At 42.5% G+C, this 22,876-nt stretch overlaps 1 protein-coding gene across 2 annotated transcripts in view; it reads right to left on the bottom strand.

The window, feature by feature from the left end:
* The window catches only part of LGR4 (leucine rich repeat containing G protein-coupled receptor 4), a 108,752-nt gene extending 86,340 nt beyond the window's left edge, over positions 1 to 22,412 (bottom strand). Inside the window, exon 1 of one of the 2 annotated variants that reach the window (XM_077960530.1) lies at positions 21,740 to 22,412. In XM_077960530.1, the coding sequence (XP_077816656.1) occupies positions 21,740 to 21,924 (185 nt within the window). In that variant the 5' untranslated portion in view covers positions 21,925 to 22,412. 2 annotated transcript variants of the gene reach the window in all.
* Positions 22,413 to 22,876: the final 464 nt, after the last annotated feature.

Below are 22,876 nucleotides of genomic sequence, written 5' to 3'. Positions count from 1 at the left end.
AAATGGTGACAAAGCCCATCTATAGGACTCATGAAAGGAAATTAAGGTTGTGGGTAATCTAGACTATTGTTGCTTAAATACCACAAAAATTAGTCCCTAAAACTTCATTCATTCATCCTCTGTTTAGATAACTGTGTGTGCTTTTAGTGGGAGGCAAGAAATTGGTTAATCCAGCAATTAAGGCAAATATACTGAATCATCAGAAGTAAAACACCATTCAGCTACTAATTCACAGGCAGAGATCCAAGGTCATTCCTCATACTACTTAGACTGTACCAAGCACTCAGTAATGAAATACTTTCATAATAGGAGATCCATGTCCATTCCATTCAAAATTATGATTCAAACCATTTAAATTATAAACCTAATGCATAATTTGTATATTGTACTTTCTCTGCTTCAGAACATAAAAGAGAATTCACATACACACATACATAGCTGGGGGGAATGTGGGCATGAAGCTGGGGAGAAAAATGGACACCCACATAATCTTCCAACAATTGCTCAATAGCAAATTAAAACTGGTTATGCTCTCAGGGAGCAAAATAATGTTGATGTGAAAGTTAAAAGATCTAGATTGAGACTCTGGCTTTGCAACCCCAGGCTGTCATCTTGCCTCAGAGACTCAGTTTCCTCATCTTCTTTAAGGGGTAAGGCCATGACTAAGACTTCTCAGGACTCTCAACAGATCTGGTATACTTGTTGTTGTTGTTTTTTAAATAAGACTCACCAGAAGTTGCAAAAATAGTACAGACAGTTCCTGCATACCCTTCATACAGCTTTTCCCAATGGCAACATCTTACATAATCATAATATATTAGCTAAACCAGGAAATTTACTTTGATGCAACACTACTAACACTACAGACCCTACTTAGATGGATTCATGTAACTATCACTACAATCATGATAAGGAACTGCTCCATCACTGCAAAGAAATGCCCTCCTGCAACACCTTTCTCTCGCATCATTTTCCTATCTCCAACCCTAGCAACCACTGCTCTGTTCTCCAACACTATAATTTTGTCATTTATAGTAAACCTGGAATCATACAGTATACAACTTTTTGAGTTTGGTTTTAATCATTCAGCCTTAATACCATTGAAAACTATCCATAGTCATGTGTATCAATAGTTTGTATTACTTTTGTATTTTTTTTGTACAGACAGGGATTTGCCCTGTTGCCCAGACTGTTCTCGAACTTCTGGGCTCAGGCTGTCTTCCCGCCTTGGCCCCCCAAAGTCCTGGGTTTACAGACATGAGCCTGTTGTATTGACATACCAATTTACTCTGCCACATTGATTTTAAACCTTTTATGTTTTTTTCTTTTTTCTTTTATTTTCTTTTTTAATGCTCCTACACACACAGTGACTTTTATGTTTAATTAAGTTGTCACTATGGGGTAGGGAGACACTTTTTTTTTTTTTCTTTGAGATGGAGTCTAGCTCTGTCACCCAGGCTGGAGTGCAATGGTGCGATCTTGGCTCACCACAACCTCCACCTCCCGGGTTCAAGCCAATCTCCTGCCTTAGCCTCCCAAGTAGCTGGGATTACAGGCACCCGCCACCACGCCCAGCTAATGTTTGTATTTTTAGTAGAGATGGGGTTTCACTGTGTTGGCCAGGCTGGTCTCGAACTCCCGACCTCATGATCTGCCCACCTTGGCCTCCCAAAGTGCTGGGATTACAAACGTGAGCCACCGCACCCGGCCAGGAGGAACTTTTTAAACTTTGTTTTGCCATTGCTTAAGATGGATTCATATTCTGATAGATATTGACTAATTATCTTAATATCTAAATTTCATTGCAGCCTTCCCTGACTACCCTACTTTAACAGCAAACCACCTTCATCTTGTTTTATTCTCCTTGACAGTATTTAATATTACCTGACCTTTTATATTCATTGTGCTTATTTACTGTCTACCAAAGCTCCCCGCTCCACCCCCCCACCAGGTAAGTTATAGCAGTGCAAGGATGGCGTCAGATATTGTTCAATTCTGTGTCCCCAGGACCAAAAACAGTCCCTAACACATCAGACACTTAATAAACAAATGTTGAACAAATTAATTTTTAAAGTTCTAACTTATTATCTCAGTAATTATTACTTTAAAGTTGAAAGAGTACTGATTCTGTAAACCAAAAATAAAATTCTAAGGGCCCCAACCTTCTGAATGGAACCCTCCTCTTGGCCAAAGGCATTCCAAAGTTAACCTGAAAAACTAGTTCAGACCATGATGGGAAGGGGAAGTTGGACATGCCTCATTATATCCTACATACACCTTTTTGGAATTCAGTAAGAGTCAACCAGCATGAGCATCAACACAGACCTGAAGACTTATACGAAACATTTATAATACAATCTATTCTCTTAGAAGCCTGCTACCTGGAGACTTCATCTGCATGATAAAACTTTGGTCTCCACAACCCTTATCATTGAAACCTGGACATTCCTTTCTCTTGATTCCAGGCGTTTAGATAATAACTAAACTCTTTCAGCCAACTGTCAATCAGAAAATTTTTAAATCTAACTATAACCTGGAAGTTCCCTAGCTTCAAGTTGTCCCGCCTTTCCAGGTCAAACCCATGTACATCTTACAGGTATTGATTGATATATTACATCTCCCTAAAAAGTATAAAAGCAAGCTGTACCCCAACCACATCTTCAAGACTGCCTGTGGCTGTGTCATGGGCAAGTCCTTAGCCTTGGCAAAATCAACTTTCTAAATTGACTGAGATCTGTCACAGATACTTTTGGGCTGACAATTCCATGAACCATTATACAAATATTTGTAGCTCTCAAAGAATAGTTTGAATAAATAAAATTATTGGCTGGGCATGGTGGCTCATGCCTGTAATCCCAGAACTTTGGGAGGCCAAGGCAGATAGATTGCCTCAGGTCAGGAGTTCGAGACCAGTCTGGCCAACATGGTGAAACCCCGTCTCCACTAAAAATACTAAAACTTAGCCTGATGTGGTGGTGTGCACCTGTAATCCCAGCTACTCAGGGGGCTGAGGCAGGGGAATTGCTTGAACCAGCGAGGTAGTGGTTGCAGTGAGCCGAGATCGTGCCACTGCACCCTAGCCTGGATGACAGAGCAAGACTCTGTCTCAAAAAAAAAAGTAAAATTATTTGCATTAAACATTTTTATTTACCTCCACAAATTATCTCCAACAATTTCAACAAAGTACCGAGCCCATGGAAAACTGGGAAGACAAGGAAGACACACAGGAAATTTTATATTGTCATCCAACAGACACAAGCCACAGCAATACAAGTCAAAAGTCTCACTAAATGTTAATATTAAATTAAATGTTAAAGATTAACACAGTCAAAGGACCATCTCTTCTGATAATGCTCTTCCACTTGCCTTGTTTTTCTTTCTTTCTTTTTTTTTTTTTCCAAGTCTCACTTTGTCGCCCAGGCTGGAGTGCAGGGACAACATCATAGTTCCCTGCAGCCTCAAATTCCTGGTCTCTAAGTGACCCTCCTGCCTCAGCCTTCTGAGTAGCTGAGACTACAAGTGTGTGCCACCATGCCAGGCTAATTTATTTTTTGTAGAGATGGGGTGTTTCATTTTTAACATACCCTGGAGCACTATAAATGTTTCTGGTCATGTTGTACAACTAAATGTAACTGAATTTCTCCCCCATTAAATGGGGAATTTGGGCCAGAGCAACTGCCAGCTCCTAACAGAAGTATACTGAGAAGGGAGGAAAAGTCTAAAAACAAAAATCAACAGGAGAATTTGGTGTTACGATTTACGTGGCTGAAAAGTTTAGCAAATAATAACTACCATGTCTATAAACAAATATACGCCATTGGAAGAAATTGATTTTTTGCTTTCCCCATGGAACGACATAGCCTTTTTGATGGGTGGACCATAATACACAAGAGTTTTAGCTCCACTGCACTAGATGACTAGATCCTTTCCAAATCTACATTCTAAGGAGCTGAGAACACTTCAAGCACAGAACAAAACAAAACCTCTCCAGAATTAATTCCCCATCTACATAATGAGAAGTTTACGATACCTAAGACATGTACAATGGATGAACGCCTACATTTAGGAAGAGCACTGAAAGACACTGTTATACAACCCACTCAACCAAATAACCCTAGTCTATAAAAGCAAGATCCAACACCCTGCCTGCAAAACCTCTCATTACTAGTGGTAGTAAGTCCTCACTTGCCATGGTTTTTCCATCTCTAAAATGGGGAGAATAATAACAGCATTGCTTTAGAGGCCTATTGGGAGGCTTAAATAGATAATATGTGTTAAGCATTTCCCTTAGTACCTGGCACTCAGTAACATTATTATGAGCATCTAAGTTAATAACAAGAGGATGGTGATGATATTATCTGAATGGCAGGACAGACCGGAGAGCTCTTCATGAGTAAGAATGCAACATAAGTGAAATGAGAAAGCAAAATGCTTCCAGGGGAAGAAGACAACCTTTAGAATCACCAAGCAAATGACTGTTTAGGATGAGGCTGGCTATCACTAGTACATTCAAAATTAAAACTGTGGCCACAGATTCAATCATGAATAATAGCCCTGCTGCTAAAGGAAAGAGCACACAGATCCAAATGGAAACCCATCAAGTCTGTAAAACATTAACAGCTTAATAAACATCAGCTCACACCATCAACACACACGGTGTTCGAGTCAATGAAAGAGTACCAACTAAATTAATACCAAGTTGACTAAATGAATGCCTTGGGGGAAAAAAAGGCTCATGGGTGATTCACTTTTATGCTGACTTCCCTATAAAAACATCTTCAACAGGAGAGGCAGGAAATTCCAGTGAGTGAATGGGGGCAGCTATATGGAAACCATCATACTGCACATTTTGCTTTTTAATCGACTGCAAGGTTTTGGTTTAAAGCAGCATATTCAGAAATTTGCTTCTTTAGAAACAGAACAGTGAGTCCACTAACAGATCTGATCCTCATATACCATGTAAGTGAAGTTCATGCAAGAAAGAAAAAGCAAGTCAAAAAGCATATGACTGATACTTTCCAGACACACACAAAAAAACACTATTAACATGGGAAATGATGTGAAAGTTTTTAAACAAGTATGTATAAAAAGCAAAAAGACTAAGTTAGACATACTTTTTAAAAGTTCTGCTACGAATAACAGATAACTTCATTTTACACAATAGATTTTGAATCTAAATCAAGTCATAGTCTCCCAGTGTATACAGACATACAGATGTGTGTGTGCTTTTTGGATGCACATTTTTTTCTGTTCTTATTTTTTTTTTCCTGTAATAACCTGTAGCTTCTCACCATTTTGTTTCTCATTTCACCTTTTCCTCTTCTGATAAATTGTCAAATATCTAAGCAAACTACAGGGATGAACAAACTTAAATATGGAACACCTGAGCTTCACAAACTACCATCCACTAACTGTGGGATATTTGACCAAGTTACCTAATCCTTTTAAATCCCAGTTTGCTCAGTGACAAAATGGGAATCCTGCCATGGACCAAGATGGTTACTGTGGAAATTCCCATTAGCACATGTAAGATGCATAATAGGCCCTGCAATTCTTCATTAAATTTCCGTTTTTAAAAAAATCAGACATTCCAAATATGAATATATTAATAATTCAAACTTTTTTCACTGTAAGCAAAATGCTTCACGTTAGGGTAATTTCTACAGGAGTCTCTGGCGGGTATTATAGTAACTGCTAGGTATCATAAAGCAAGCTAAGAATTATTTTAAAAGCAGACATTCTCAGTTTAGAAGAGTTTAAAGAACTTAAAAAAAGAAAGCAGACATTTAAACAAAATCAGTTTTTAACAGCTTTTGCTAATACTACACACCATGCTAACAATATATTGTGACTATAAGGAATTGGTGATAACAAACCTCACCACAGTCCAAGACATTAAAATTGAGATTTTCTTATAAACATACATTTAGCATATGACCCAGGATCTCACTCTAGTATTTACGCAAATGAAATAAAAACCTAAGTTCGTACAAAAACCTCTATGTGAATATTTACGGTAGCTTTATTTATAATTGCCAAAAATCTAGAAATAGGGCAAATGTCCCTCAACCGGCGAATGGAGAAACAAATTATAGTATATGTATACAATGGAACACTCCTTAGCAATGAAAATGAGTACTAGCCAGGCACAGTGGCTCACACCTGTAATCCCAGCACTTTGGGAGCCAGGGCAGGAGGCTCATTTGAGGCCAGGAGTTCAAGACTAGTCTGGGAAAAACAGCAAGACCCCATCTCTGCAAAACAATTAAAAAATCAGGCAGGCATGGTGGCACATGCCTGTAGTCCCAACTATTTGGATGGCTGAGGTAGGAGGACTGCTTGAGCCCAGGAGTTAGAGGCTGCAGTGAGCTGTGATCATGCTACCGTGCTCCAGCTTGGGCAACAAAGCAAGTCCCTATCTCAAAAAGAAAAAGAAGAAAAAGAAAAGAAAGTGAGTATTACATATTAATATATGTAACAACATGTTACAATCTCAAATGCAGTACGGTGAGTAAAAGAGGCCAGACACAAAAGGCTACATTGTTCTATTACATTTTTATGGCATCCTAATAAAGGCAAAACTACATAAAGTGAGGAAACCAAGGTAGAAAACAGTTCAGCAGTTGTCAGAGGTTGGAGGTGAAGAGAGGAGATAACTACAGAGAGGCATGGAAATTCAGCTAGTGAAGAAATGCTCTATATATTCACAGTGACTGTGGTCATATGACTGTATACATTTTGAAACTCACAGAACTGAACACTAAAAAGGAGGCATTTTAAAATTGAGGAGCTTGGGGAAGTTTTCTCTATGAATTCATAGTTTTGTTTTTTTAATTTTTTTTTTTTTTTTTGAGATGGAATTTCGCTCTTTTTACCCAGGCTGGAATGCAACGGCACGATCTCAGCTCACTACAACCTCTGCCTCCTGGGTTCAAGCGATTCTCCTGTCTCAGCCTCCAAGTAGCTAGGACTATAGGCGCCTGCCACTATGCCCGGCTAATTTTTGTGTTTTTAGTAGAGATGGGGTTTCACCATGTTGGCCAGGCTGGTCTCAAACTCCTGATGTCAGGTGATCCACCCACCGCGGCCTCCCAAAGTGCTGGGACTACAAGTGTGAGCTACCATGCCAGGCCTTTAATTTATAGTTTTCAAAGTCAAGGAAGCAGTCAAAGTAAGGAAGATGGAACATCTAAGATTAACCATTTATTTTAGGATAAAAATACGGAGGCAATAAATAAAAAGGGAACCACAAATAGATTCATTTATGAAGAACCATAAAACAGAAACTTTTAAAAATTTAACCTTAAAGGAGCCAATAAATTTAAAGGAAATCTATTATAATCAAGAACTACAAAAGGAATCACTCTTATGAGAAAACGTGAAGGCCAATCATTTCTATTAGCATATTGTTATTCAGCTTATGTTCAGTAATGATACCAAGAACCATCAGAAATAACTTCTAGAAGAGATGTCTATATAAATTTAAATATTTGGCTATATCAGGGATAAAATAATCAATGGGAGCTCACTGCCTTTTAGATAAATCATCAACTTCTGTCAAAACCAGTCTACATGTCTGAAAAACAATGAAACTAGAAATTCAGGCTGGAGTAACTTGAGGGTTGGGAAGGACCCTGATGAAATGGATGTCATTACTTCCTCTGCCAACATCATAAATCTTCTTATCCTTGGATGTCACAGCGGGCGTTTTTTTCCTACTTCTGGAATGCCACCTCAGCCAGGATGGTGTGAAGGGCAAATTCTTTTTTTTTTTTTTTTTTTTTGAGACAGTCTTGCTGTCACGCTGGCTAGAGTGCACTGGCGCGATCTCGGCTCACTGCAACCTCCACCTCCTGGGTTCAAGTGATTCTCCTGCCTCATCCTCCCAAATAGCTGGGATTACAGGCACCCACCACCGCACCCACCAAATTTTTGTATTTTTAGTAGAGACGGGGTTTCACTATCTTGGCCAGGCTGGTCTCAAACTCCGGATCTCATGATCCACCCACCTCGGCCTCCCAAAGTGCTGAGATTACAGGCATGAGCCACAGTGCCTGGCTGGCAAATTCTTTTAACACAGAATAAGTGCTGAGAGGCTGAGTGCAATGGCTCACTCCTGTAATCCCAGTACTTTGAGAGGCCAAGGCAGGTGGATTACCTGAGGTCAGGAGTTCGAGACCAGCGGGGCCAACATAGTGAAACCCCATCTCTACTAAAAAAAATAAAAATCAGCCAAGCATGGTGACATGTGCCTGTGGTCCCAGCTACTCGAGAGGCTGAAGCACGAGAATCACTTGAACTGGGAGGCAGAGGCTGCAGTAAGCCGAGATGGTGCCACTATGCTTAAGCCTGGGCAACAGAACAAGACTCTGTCTCAAACAAAAGAATAAGAGCTGAGAAAGACAGGAATTAACTTACTCTTCAATTTTATGTTCTTGACCATCTCCTATCACACCTGCTGATGAGCCTCAATACTATAGATTTAGATGCCACAGACAAAAGTCCTCAATGCTAGCTGAGCTGAAATCGAGCCCCCAAGTAGAAGGCTAGTACTATATGCAACAGAAACTTTTAAAGGTCATTGCAGCAGTGTTTGGCTAGCAGGACAATGATCAATTGATCTCTTTCTGTGGACTGACAAGAAGATAAACATAAAGGCAGGCAGTCTTCAAGGTCTATCCTACTGGGAATTCAAGCATCTGTGATCCCAACACACACCACATATCAAATGTGGGACAGCAATACCCAAATGCCCTTTGGTGAAATACATGATTAGGTAGAAAACCCATTATGGAAGCAGGCCATCCTAAGTTAATTCAAATTGATATTAGAAATTGATTTATCCAAAACAAGGGATTTTCTTTCCACAGAATATAATGAGGCTCTGGAAAACACAGTTTGATTACTAACAGCAGAGCCTGTGGTTTGTGCACAGATTTGCCAACCTACCATAAAGTATGAAGCATTCTGCTGCATGCCCTCACAGCCCCAGACTCTGTGTGTGAAGGATTGGAATGAAATATTCCATATGTTTTCTTTGTCAGTGACATGGCTATTGAAAGCAAGGCCACGGTAGTCTCCCTGCTGAGGGACTGGGTCAAGCTATTCATGTGTAACCAGGCAGATGTCAAGATGGTAATGGGAAAAACATCTCAAACATTTTTTTTTTTTTTTTTTTTTTAAGAAAGAGACCCAGGGTAGAAAATGCACAACTGTATTTGAAACACTCAGCCAATCTAAATAGGTTGTGAGTGCTACTGCATATGTTAGCTACTATTCTGGCTTTATAATTCATGTTCAAATCAGGTCTGAATCAAAAGTCAGAAAAGTTTTTAAAGTTTCTGAGAAAGATTTAACTGTGCTTAAGAATGTCAGATAACTTTTTAAAAATATGTAATACTTTAAAGAAAGGATTTTAGTTTTAAATTTACTTTTAAGATAATAAGCTTTTCTTTAGCCACAAAACCAAGCATTAATTGCAAATGTAAAAAAAAAAAAGAAAATAGGAGCACGCTGGCTGACACCTGTAAACCCAGCACTTTCAGAGGCTGAGGCAAGAGGATCGTTTGAGGCCAGGAGTTCGAGGCCAACCTGGACAGCAAAATGAGAACATATCTCCATAAATTAAAAAAATAAAAATAAAAAACACACAGGTATCCAATAACCAGTAAAATCGTAAAAGAAAGGCCGGGCGCGGTGGCTCAAGCCTGTAATCCCAGCACTTTGGGAGGCCGAGACGGGTGGATCACGAGGTCAGGAGATCGAGACCATCCTGGCTAACACAGTGAAACCCCGTCTCTACTAAAAAATACAAAAAACTAGCCGGGCGCGGTGGCGGGCGCCTGTAGTCCCAGCTACTCGGGAGGCTGAGGCAGGAGAATGGCGGGAACCCGGGAGGCAGAGCTTGCAGTGAGCTGAGATCCGGCCACTGCACTCCAGCCTGGGCGGCAGAGCGAGACTCCGTCTCAAAAAAAAAAAAAAAAAAAAAAATCGTAAAAGAAATACTTTCAAAATACTTAAAAAGTTCTTTTGTAATCTGCATATTTCTAGAACAAAGTGATGTGAAAAATAAGAATGCAGCCAAATTGTCCATGATAAGTAAATCTTACCCACCTTCTACATCAAGCTTGTCCAACCCACAGTCCACAGGCCACATGCAGCCTAGGACAGCTTTGAATGCAGCACAACACAAATTCATAAACTTTCTAAAAACATTATGAGATTTTTCTGCACTTTTTTTTTTTTTTTTTTTTTTTTAGCTCATCAACTATCGTTACTGTTAGTATATTTTATGTGTGGCCAAAGACAATTTTTCTTCCAGTGTGGCCCAGGGAAGCCAAAAGATTGGACACCCGTGCTCCTTACGTCCACATGGAAAGAAAGAAAGTGATCTGAAAAACTACAGTGGGCTCTCATTGGCATGAAGGTTCCCAAAGACTGAGTTGGGAATTTTTTTTTTTTTTTTTGAGATAGAATCTCTCTGTCGTCCAGACTGGATCTTGGCTCACTGCAACCTCCGCCTCCGGAATTCAAGCAATTCTCCTGCCTCGGTCTCCCAAGTAGCTGGGACTACAGGCGCCCATTGCCATGCCAAGCTAACTTCTTTTCTGTATTTTTAGTAGAGACAGGGTTTCACCACATTGGCCTGGCTGGTCTTGAACGCCTGACCTCAGGTAATCTACCCGCCTCGGCTCCCAAAGTGCTGGGATTACAGGCGTGAACCACCGCCCCCAGCCACTGAGTTAGGATTTTTAATGAAAGTCCTCATTGTCACAAAGTCTGGAAGTAGAAAGTCAGTATCTACAGATCACTTTGACACTGTCTTTAAAGGATGGGCTATCACACACCCATTTGCTCTGAAGAGAAACCCTACATTCGCCTGTTAGGACAGCACTTTCTACTTGACCAGCCGTCTCAGGAAAGCAGCAACAAGTCACAGAGACCCAGGCAAAAAATGTAAGATTTCCCTTGAGCTCCCTCCTCCAGATAAACCGTACCTCTCCTCCATAAGGCTTTCCTGTTAGAGGGAAGTAGCACCATCTACAAGAAGGTATCTTTATAAAATCAGATGTACTACTGTTTCTCTAACAGGGTCTTTATGGATTTTTGCACGAAAAATCTACCAGATGAGTAGCCTTTTTCCATTAGCACAGTGGCTCACCTGTGAAGTCTATGGGCTTTGAACCTAATATATATTCAAAGAACCAAAGAAACAGGGTTAGAATTTTAAGTCACTGTTATAACACACACACACAAAACGGCTTAGTCACTCCCACAAGAAATGATAACAAATTGAGTTTTCACTCGGTGTCACTCAAAAAAGTCATGCTGCGGCCAGGTGTGGTTGCTCACACCCGTAATCCCAGCACTTTGGGAGGCCGAGATGGGCGGATCACGAGGTCAAGAGATCGAGACCATCCTGGCTAACATGGTGAAACCCCATCTCTACTAAAAATACAAAAAATTAGCTGGGCGTGGTGGCGGGCGCCTGTAGTCCCAGCTACTCGGGAGGCTGAGGCAGGAGAACTGTGTAAAACCCGGGAGGTGGAGCTTGCAGTGAGCCAAGATGGCACCACTGCACTCCAGCCCGGCGACTGAGCAAGACTCTGTCTCAAAAAAAAAAAAAAGTCATGCTGAAGCGTTTCCTTGGTGCAACCCTAAAGATAATGCAAGCTCCCTCTTCTTGCACAAGGGAAATGCTAAGTCCAAAGTGGTTAAGTGACTTGCCCAAGCTCTACAATGCCTTTCTGAACTCAGAGGTCTTCATGTCCTGTTTCAGACTCCTCAAAAAAAAAAAAAAAAAGAAAGAAAGAAAGAAAGAAAAGAAAAAAGAAAAAAAACCGTTTTGGAAAATCTATTCATAAAAATACGCCTATAAAAGAAGCCTGAGGGCCTGGCACAGTGGCTCACACCTGTAATCCCAGCATTTTGGGAGGCCAAGGCAGTCAGATCACTTGAGCCCAGGAGTTGGAGACCAGCCTGGGCAACATGGTGAGACCCTGTCTCTAAAAAAGGAAAAAAAAAAATACAAAACTTAGCCAGGCAAGGTGGCGCTCACCTGTAGTCCCAGCTACTTCGGAGACTGAGGTACAAGGATGCCCTTAGCCTGGGAGGTCAAGGCTGCAGTGAGCCGTGACTGCACCACTGCACTTCAGCCTGGGTGACACAGTGAGATCCTGTCTCAAAAATAAAAAGAATGGGGAGTTGATAGTAACTTAAAAAGCTAGATGACATGACCATGGACTCAAAATGAACTTGGAGAATAGAAGGCCAACCAGAAAATTTTTCTTTGTAGAAAAACATTAAGATGTTTAAAAATTAATCAAATGAAATAAATAGCAGAAATAGCAGAGAAGGGATGAAAACCGAGATTATGATAAACTGCTAAATATCAGTTAATAAACCTATAATGTTGAATATTTAAAACATGACACTTGGCTGGGCGCAGTGGCTCACACCTGTAATCCCAGCACTTTGGGAGGCTGAGGCGGGCAGACCACCTGAGCTCAGGAGTTCGAGAGCAGCCTGGCCAACATGGTGAAACCCTGTCTCTACTAAAAATACAAAAACCAGTCAAGTGTGGTATCAGGTGCCTGTAATCCCAGCTACTTGGGAGGCTGAGGCTGGAGAATCACTTAAACCCAGGAGGCGGAGGTTGCAGTGAACTGAGATCGTGCCACTGCACTCCAGCCTGGGCAACAAGAATGAAACTCCACCTCAAAACAAAACAAAACAAAAACAGGACAGAAAGATATTTGAAATGTATTAAATTCATTTAATATTCCCTTCTCATGAACTCAGATTAAATTACGTAAGAATTCTGTGTACACTTCAACTTGTGTGAGAGAAGGAGATCCTGAAGGGCAACTAAAGAGCAATTATCACATTTAAAATATGCAAAGACTGGATTAATTTAGTATCTAAAACAGAAGGCTGAAGAGCACATGAACAGTTTCCACGAACTGAAATCTGAAGGTCCACAGTTAACATATCTGCTTTCTCTCCCCTACTACAGAAAAGAGTTGATAGGCTAGCCTAAGAGTTCCTGTTAAGTTACTCAAGAGTGTTCTCTCCTTCTCTGGAGAATTATTCTGCAAAAATCCAGCTCTCTGAGATGGTTTGCACACAGAAGAAGGCTGATAATCTAGATTGGAGTGGCAACCATGAGTTTCCTCCCTCCTGAAAATATCTGGTCTGCCAAGCCCTTCATATATGACCCTTATGGTTTCTTCAAGGGCTTCTAAACATAAAGCTGATCCCTTACGGAAATGGGAAAAACCAGGAAGTTAGCCATGGTATAGCCCACGCCTTACTCCCTAGAGTTTCAGAGAAGAGATTGCCAGTTTGCAAACACACCTCCCATTCAGCAACTTCAAAACCAGACACTTGAAGAGTGAGAATTATAAAATTCATCACCCCTCACATGAAAACAGCTCTAATAAAGCTCTTTAGGGGAGTTTTGATGTCACCACTTGTACTAAATGACTCTGCTGTTTACACTAAGAGCTACACAAGGAACCTCAAAGCCTGAGGGGAGTGGAGAAGTGCGACCTGAAGCAATCCCAGGCACATTCCTTAGCTATGCCTATTACAGCTCCAAGGTAAGGAGCTATCTCCCTGCCAAATTTATGTCACTCTTCTTGGGAAGAAAAATTTCCCCAAATAGAACTTTAAAAATATAAGGGGATAGAGAGAATCTAACTTGTTATTTTTTCTGGATATCGGGTTCTACATCCTGATTCAAATACCAAAAATACTTTGCTGCCAGGGTACAATGAGATTTTCACTCTTTCAAGGGTCAATTTTGTTTTTAAAACTTTGAAGAAAAAAAAAACTACATTCTCTTAGTGTAAATCTAGAAAATACAACCAGCTAAAGGGGTTTACATGGCCTTTTAAAAAGGCTTATCTTGATTCAGAATACTTAATTACAAATTAAATATAAAGAATAAAGAACCACTAAATGTCTTGTAACATATTAAATATGCTTCCTCTGCACATTTTCTCACTAGCACAAACAGCAGGCCAGCCTGGGATCTAAACGTATACCCAATCTTGGCCCAGCTGCCTCCCAAAATATCTATGGTTTACATTTCCTTACAAGGATATGCTTATATACTTATGTACCAACATGTTGCCACAGGAGGGTGGTTCAATGCCTTACCCATAAGATCTTTCATGACAGAAAGCTAAGAAGTATATATTATTTATTTATTTTATTTTTTTTTTTTTGAGACGGAGTCTGGCTCTGTTGCCCAGGCTGGAGTGCAGTGGCCGGATCTCAGCTCACTGCAAGCCCCGCCTCCCGAGTTCACGCCATTCTCCTGCCTCAGCCTCCCGAGTAGCTGGGAGTACAGGCACCCGCCACCTCGCCCGGCTAATTTTTTTTTGTATTTTAGTAGAGACGGGGTTTCACGGTGTTAGCCACGATGGTCTCTATCTCCTGAACTCGTGATCCGCCCGTCTCGGCCTCCCAAAGTGCTGGGATTACAGGCTTGAGCCACCGTGCCCGGCCGAAGTATATATTTTTTAAATATTCATTTCTGGGACCTGGACTATTACAAGGGTATTACTGAACCCCGGTCACTTGCATCTAAAATAAGAGGTGCATAATGCCAAATCTTGTGGTTGGGGAAAGACCAGGCTGGTGAGCTTTTTTGACAATTAAAATATGTAATGGTATAAAAAACACATTTTAGAGATTACAATCAACCAACCCAATTATTCAGAGTTTTAATTGCCTGGACACGACACAGAATATTTTAGTATGCTTTAAAAATCTTGCTAAGGCCGGGTGCGGTGGCTCAAGCCTGTAATCCCAGCACTTTGGGAGGCCGAGACGGGCGGATCACAAGGTCAGGAGATCGAGACCACAGTGAAACCCCGTCTCTACTAAAAATACAAAAAATTAGCCGGGCGCGGTGGCGGGCGCCTGTAGTCCCAGCTACTCAGGAGGCTGAGGCAGGAGAATAGCGGGAACCCAGGAGGCGGAGCTTGCAGTGAGCCGAGATCGCGCCACTGCACTCCAGCCTGGGCAACAGCGTGAGACTCAGTCTCAAAAAAAAAAAAAAAAAAAAAAAAATCTTGCTAAAAATAGCTCAGCCATACACAAAGTTTAATAACAAATATTTGTCTATGTGTGAGTGAACTGAGAGTATACTACCACACAATTACATCTTGCAATTTAAAAGAGGTGTTTGAATACTAACTTGTTAGTCTTTGGAAAATTGAGAAGTTATTAACTGTACATGAGCTAAAAATCATGATCTGTCTCATGCTAAGACTGATTTCTAAACTCAATTTTTAACTCACCCAATTGTAGACAATAGAGTTGACACCTAGCATACAGTGTGACCATCAGGTGCTGAAAGGCACAAAAGAAATGTCAAGAGAGGCAGACAAATTAGCCATTGTGTAAGAGTACTGATTTGCTAAATGTCCTAGATTTTTTTTTTTTTCACTGACAGGATTTACAATTACAGCATTTTATCATCTTCAATCAAGCTTTTAAAAAACCACACTTCACCGAACAAAGTTGGGGGAAAAAAGAAAAAAGTCATCCATATTCTTTTATATATAGGAAAACAAGCTTTAACCTTGCCAACAACTTGAAGGCCGCACAGGGTGGTTAAATAGCAAGCTGGGTAACATATTTCTCAATCCAAAACCTTGAGATCAAGTTTAAAACATTAAAAGAGCAAAGCTGTCTTATAAAGAATACTCTAAGTTACATTACTTTTATTTTTCAGAGTTAAAGGCACATTTTGCAGGGTTTTAACTTTTAACCCAAGTATATCAACAAATACTGTACTTTTAAAGATAGTTATCATTTTTTAATAGAGAAAAGGTGGGAGACAGTCTTAAAAATATTTCTATGAATTACTAAACGATTCTTACAACTTTACTTAATATTCTACTCAGATTCACAGAAATTCAAAGCAAAGAGAGAGGCGTTAGCCATCATCTAGTCAAATGTCCATTATTTATTGATTAGAAGAATGAGAATAAAAGGCACCATCAAGGAGACCAGAAACTAAACTCCAAACTTGCAAGCTGCCAGTACTTTCCATTATTATAAAGATGACTAAAATAAGAAGCTGACAGATAGACTTGACAGAGACAGAGGCCAAGAATATGCCTAAACTTGCCTGGATCCACCTACTAATACAGAACTTTGATCTTTCCTAAGAGATTAAGTTGTCAAATGTTACCTTACAATCCTAATGTTAAGAGCCAAGGGCCTGGACATTAAAAATCACTTATGATACCATAACCGGCACAGCATTTAGTTTGACTGGAAATTATAAAACATTATTGGTTACTATAAGCCTTAAGGACCCCTAAGTGAGGGAATTACTGGTTCATGTCTCTCTTTTTTTTTTTTTTTCTTGAGAGGAGTCTCGCTCTGTTGCCCAGGCTGGAGTGCAGTGGCACAATCTCGGTTCACTGCAACCTCTGCCTCCTGGGTTCAAGAGATTCTCCTGCCTCAGCCTCCCAAGTAGCTGGGACCACAGGCGTGCACCACCATGCCTAGCTAACTTTTAAAATTTTAAGTAGACCCGGGTTTCACCATGTTGGCCAGGCTGGTCTTGAACTCCTGACTTCAAGGGATCTACACACTTTGGCCTCCCAAAGTGTTGGGATTACAGGCGTGAACCACCACGCCTGGCCTCAAGTCTTAAGAATTGCTCAGGTCATATCCAGTACACTTTTGCCTGTGAGGCATGAGTTCCCCATTCAGTGGAAATGTTTCAGGTGAACTGGACAACTGGAGGAGTCTCCTGGGTAGGTGAGACAGTCTACAATTTAGACACCTATACTTCACTTAAGACAATACAGAGGACCCAAAGAATGTATAAACATCAAATTAAGGCCGGGCATGATGGCTCATACCTGTAATCCCAGCACTTTGGGAGGCCGAGGCCGGTGGATCACAAGGTCAGGAATTCAAGACCAGCCTGGTCAAGATGGTAAAACCCCGACTCTACTAAAGACACAAAAAAATTAGCCAGGTGTGGTGGCAGGTGCCTGTAATCCCAGCTACTTGGGAGGCTGAGGCAGAGAATTGCTTGAACCTGGGAGGCGGAGGTTGCAGTGAGCCGAGGTCGTGCCACTGCACTCCAGCCTGGTCAACAGAGCAAGAGTCCATCTCAAAAAATTAATTAATTAATTAATTTAATTAAATAGAGAACAACAACAAAAAAACTTTTGGCAGTGAGAGTTGTTGGCTTGTTTTACAGATGAGGAAAATAAGGTCCTGAAGGGTTAAGCATGTGATTCATTCAAGGTCACTCCTGTGAATTATTGACAGATCTGGAACCCAGCTCTCCCTATGCCTGGCAGAATATTTTTTCCTCGCTTATATTTAAAGAGAATCCATGGTTCACTAGTTCAGAAAATAAAGGACCTATACTTAAAGATATTCATATATCGTTCTTGTTTTGAACAAAGTTCACTTGTATATAAATAAACTAACGCATCTCTAGAAAGACACACAACACAAACTAAGCCAACAATTGATTTCTGTAATTCAGAAATCAAAAGATGACAAAACTCTACCATCAATAAATACAAACATGTAGCCACTGATTACTAACCAGACCTGCCAGAGAATATACAGTAGATATCAGAAAATATGTTTAAAAAAATACTTTCAAATGGTATTAGTAAAAGAAGAAAGGTGCTTGGAATAGTGAAAAAAAAAAATACACCTTAGGGAAGAATCTGAGATGATCTCTGCAAAAGGAGATTCTTTAAAAACACTCTAAAGCCCTTCAGGTAACTCAATTCTATATAAAAAGCTGGACAACCTGCTCATGTACAGGATACATACTGTGAAGGTTTGAGAGATTATGACTAATTATATGGAAGTGAAGATGTTGAGTAACTTTTTGTACAGTATCCAAATTACTGAAACAGAGTGATTTTCTTTTCCAAGTGTTAAGCCTACCCACAGGAAACAACCAAGGCTATTCTACCCTAGCAGAGTGCCTTAGCTAGTCATGCATTCTACAACAAGTCTCCATGGCAAATTTCCTAACACACACTTCTAAACACAAAGAACTCCTCCAAGTAATAAACAGGTTCGTGTGAGTTCAACTAAAAGGATATTCTGCTACTCCTGGGATACTTTTATGAGAGGATCATAACCTTATTGTCACCTTGCCATCCTAAAATTGCATAAAAAATATAAAGTCATAAAACTTCTGGAAGTAAGCAGCAGCCTTAGAGGTGATCAAGTGAATCCAATTGCTTCACTTTTCAGATGAGGAAATTGTCAGTGAATTGCTTCATTTTTCAGATGAGGAAATTGTCACGAAAAAAAAAAAAGAAAAAAAAGTGAATGACTTGCCCAAGGCCATACAATTATTCAGTGGCATAGTAAGGCTGTGATCAAGTACTCAGGTCCACCACTTTCTTCACGAAGTCACAGAAATAGCCTTGCTAATCTTAAAACTATATGCCAAACATAACCTAGGACGTGCAAATTTGTGCTCAAGGTCTACGTTTCTCAAACACCATAGCAATAACACACAAATGAGAGGACTCACATACACATTCCCCTCCCCATGACTTCATCTCTTTCTCCCAATCTTGGAATGTAGGTGATTGAGTTATTACCACAAATACGGTAATAACCTTGAATCCTTCTGATTAAACTTTGGAATTTTAATATTAGTAAGATTACGGCCTTGAACACTCTTCAGGGTGAATTGTGACAGGTCAGTCCATTGTGACACAAGATGGAACACTGTCGTTCAAAAACATAAATAGTCACTACAGGGGCAGCAAATGGTGTGAACACAGGAATCCCATTCACAGTACTGAGGATTACATCTGACGCTGTCCCCAGACTCCGGTAAAGCAGCTTTCACCAGGAAATAGACACTGTTAGACTGAACAAGTTTCAACGAGCCTCAAGGAGAAGAAGCAGGTATTCTCTCTCTGGGACCTTCTCAAATCTGGACAAAAGGCTAAGTGCTGAGAATGTTGCATCTGAAAATCCCCTGTAGGAATGGTGTCTGAATTCCATGCCATGTTTCTGCTCTCAGTGTGGCCTTGCATCCTTATTTATTCACTCCAGCATTTTTAAGTGCCTCCTATATACCAGGCTCTGGGGACCCCAAGTTGAGTAAAATAAAATCACTGCTCTGTCAGTCCCAGGATCTCTAAAGTGGAATGCACCCTCCACCCCTGTCCCCAGGGGAGGTGAAAGCACTACTCCAGGACAAGCCATTGAGCAATGAGAAGAAAATGAAGAACTCTGATTAGTAATTATAGTCTCATCTTTTTAACTTCTACTTTCATGATTGTAATTTTCTGTATAACTACAGAGGTTTTTGGTTCACATGCTCCAGAAATTAAGAATAGGTGAACAAACGCTTAGAGACCACGGAACTAGTCTCCTGATGTGTAACTGTAGCTAAGTAAAGCTGCGATGGGAGAACAGACTGGAAGTACTTGGAAAAAGACCCTAGCTGATCACAACATGTCCTATATACGATCGACTGGAGTGTGCAGACCTGCAGCGCTGGCCTCGCTTCATACATGGCTTTTGAGAATCACTGAATGAGCTAGTGTCCCCATGAGTAAAACGCAAATATGCTGCTCTTGAAAAGCCTTTTAGAGAGGGTGGTTATATATATTTTTGAGGGTGAAATGAGTAGTAGGGAGAAATAAGGAGTCACCAGAATGTATGATCACTCTACCTATGGGTCACAAATCTAAGAAAATAAAACACATTTTCACAGCACCAAAGCTCAGAAAGTGCTAAAATAATGCTAGTTTAGGCACTCCAATTTAGACTGGTACCAATTATTTTTGTTTCCTAAGCCATGAACACTAACTTAATCTAAGGCCCAAAGTTGAAGATACAGCATTTCACTACCTTCAGTGAGTTCTACCAGAAGATGCTTTGGAGAGAGGAGTATGTTCCCATAAAAATGTGATTATTTCTTTGTGGTTTTAGATACTAATGTAAAACAGCCCTTTTCCTTATAGGACAAGTCTGCTCACTAAAATGTGAGGAATCTGCCAAACAAGGTCTTTACAACTAGTCAAAATAGTAAAATCATGCTTTTCTGTTCTATGCAGAGCCTTGCAAGAGGTTCAGGTAGAGGGACCTTTCTTTCTGCACAAATTCCCTAAACGTTTGTAGAGAACTTGGGGAAAAATTAGCCCCATTTCCTCTCCACAGGTCTTCTTTCTCTTGATTCAATTCATTCCTGCTCAAACTTTCCCACTTAATGTAACTTTGTGAACAAAATGCTCTTCACCGCAAAGTTAACTTTTGTTTTTCAATATAAGTTAAACTTCACTATACTGAAAAAAAAAAAAAAAAAAAAAAAAGACCTCAAATACATAACTAAAACTAACCTGAGACAGGAAAAATAACAAATGGGGAGGGGAAGGCTGAAGGTGAAAGAATGAAACAGGTTCCAAGACAACAGGTCTCGATGCTCACTAAAAGTCCATTCTGAGAGGGCAGGGAGAACACCTTTGCCACCACCGACCTGGAAATACAGCAATGCTCCTGCCTGCATAAAGATTTCTTCACAGGGTCCTTTAAAACTTTCTGTTTCTAAGAGGTCCCTTCCACAATAGGTAAAAGGAAATTCCGTCTACCCGAGGGCCCCTCAGGAGCCCTTCCTCTCTCACACGTTTCTTTGACTGCTCCTGATTTAAGCATTCAGCTGGCCACGCAACATAAGAAGCAATAAGAACACGCAAGCCCTGCCCTCAGTCACCCTCTTCCTCCTCTATCCGTGGCCTTTGCCACCACCTCACAACCTAGTTCAGATTCCTCTTCTTTTCTCAAGGGAACATCTAAAGCTCTCAAGTCCCCGTATGAACAGGGAGATTTCGGAAGTCTGAAACATTTGAGTGTCTCTCGATCTCAGACAGCTCAAAAGAAAAGATCTGCTGGTTGCGTGAAGGTGCATTAGAAACCGGCTGCTACCTTGCAGCCTGGGTTGAGCATATGCTCCGGAACTTGCTTCTCTTCCAACATCCTGCACCTCAAGTCAGCATTCCTTCTTTAAAAGACCTTGTTGGGTAACATCATTTCCACCAAGAGAACCCTGTAATTCTCCCTTGTTTTCTCGGACTCCCCTGCGTGCTGCAGAAGCCTGGGCGTTAGAGGGGTAGTCCCGAGTGGAACTGGGGGGAAGTAGGTGCCAGGAACGCACTACCTGGATGGGGCCAAATTGGAAGGAGATTCGCCCTGACTGAGGTACAGGTGTTTCTTCTCCTCACATGCTGGAACCCAGGAGGCTCCAGGTGCTTCCCCACGAGACGTGCCTCAGTCTGCAGACTGAGGCCAAGTTCTCGGCGCCCTCAGCCCCGCCGGTGGCGGAACTCCTGCTAGCTGAGCGAGGGCCCGCAAGAGAAGGGAAGGTCGCGTGGACAGGCTGTCCGGGGCAAGCGTGTTTAGATTCCTTCCTCCTCCTTGGCCCCAGATGCCCTTGTGAGTTGGGGGTGTGCGCGGTGGGGTGGGAGGGTGCTTATGCCCAAAAAGTCTGGGAACGAAAGCTACTGCTGGCTCGAACACGGACTGGCAAAGTGCGGAAAGCCCGTGGCGCAGGAGTGGGTGCCAGTCAGCCCGCACGCAGGTGACCGGCGGACCCCCTTCCCAGGCCCGGGCGGCGGCGGGGCGGGGTGGGGTGGGACTGACCCCTGGCTCCGCCCCGCGGCGCCCCCCGCTGGGCCCCCTCCCCCGCGTCCCCGCCGCCCGCACTCACAGCGCTTGGGTGAAGGCGCTGAGCCCCTCGGGCACGGCCGTCAGCCCCTTCCCGGAGCAGTCCACCCGACGGTCGCCGTCGCAGCTGCAGGGCGCCGCGCAGAGAGGCGGCGCCGCGCCGCTGGGCCCGGCAGAGCCGAGCAGCCCCAGGGCGAGGAAGCAGAGCAGCCCCAGCGGGCCCGGCATTGCTGCGGCCGCCTCCCGCGCCGGCCTCTCCCGCGGCGCCGCTTGCTCCGCTGCCCTCCGACGCCCCCCTCCGCCCCTGGGCAGCCGGCCTGCGGGCTGGGGCAGGGGTCTCTTCCTCGGCGGTCCGCGCAGGCTCGGCCCCTTCAGCAGTCCGCCGCAGCGGCGCAGGGACGCGGAGCTCCGGAGTTTCGCCCTTCCCGCTGCTCCATGGACGCGCAGAGGCAGCCCCGCTCCTCCGGCGGCTCAGGCCAGCAGGGCCGGCCCGGCGCAGCGGCGGGGGCCGCACTCTGCCATCGCACCCGCCTCCCTGTCCCCGGCCTCCCAATGCAGCGGCTCTTCAAGGTTGCAGAGCGCAGCCTTCAGCCATGCCGGCCACTCGCCCCAGCCCCCGCCGCGGCTCTCGCACAAACACCCAGACTCTGACTCGCTCTCTCCCCGCCGCGGATCAATCTCTTCCCGTCCTTTTCCCTTCTAGGGTTGCACGCTCTGGTTCCCAAGCCCCCGGCCGCTGGCTTATGCAAATCACTTAGGTACATGCAAAACTACCCCTTCTCCCGGAGCGCCATTGGCCCGGGGAGGTCTCGAGCTCATTAGTATGCAGAGAAGAGAGCCGCCATTGGCCAAGAGTAGGACCAGAGGGGCGTGTTTCTCGGGTGTGAGTGACAAGGTGGTGGTGGTTGTGGTGGTGGTGGTAGTGGTTCAAGGCAAAATCCCTGACTTGGCTGGATTTGTGTGGCAGGTTGTGGATTGAAGGTAGAAGGATAAGCGGACAAGGGGTCTAGTTTTTCCCTCCCCCAGCCATCTTTTTCTTCCCTCCGCAGAAATTGGATCTCCTAAATTGGATGACCTGGAAAGTAGAACTTCCCTCCAGCGTTCAGTTAAGTTTCAAATGACTCTCTGCTGTTCCAAAGGGCGAGGACGTCTGGAGCTCTGTAAACGGAAAAAAGATTTT

This window comes from Macaca mulatta, chromosome 14, assembly GCF_049350105.2.
Source record: "Macaca mulatta isolate MMU2019108-1 chromosome 14, T2T-MMU8v2.0, whole genome shotgun sequence".
In the NCBI taxonomy this organism is placed as follows: domain Eukaryota; kingdom Metazoa; phylum Chordata; class Mammalia; order Primates; family Cercopithecidae; genus Macaca; species Macaca mulatta.
Note: the sequence above shows the minus strand (reverse complement) of the source record. Positions and strands in the feature narration are given on the sequence as shown.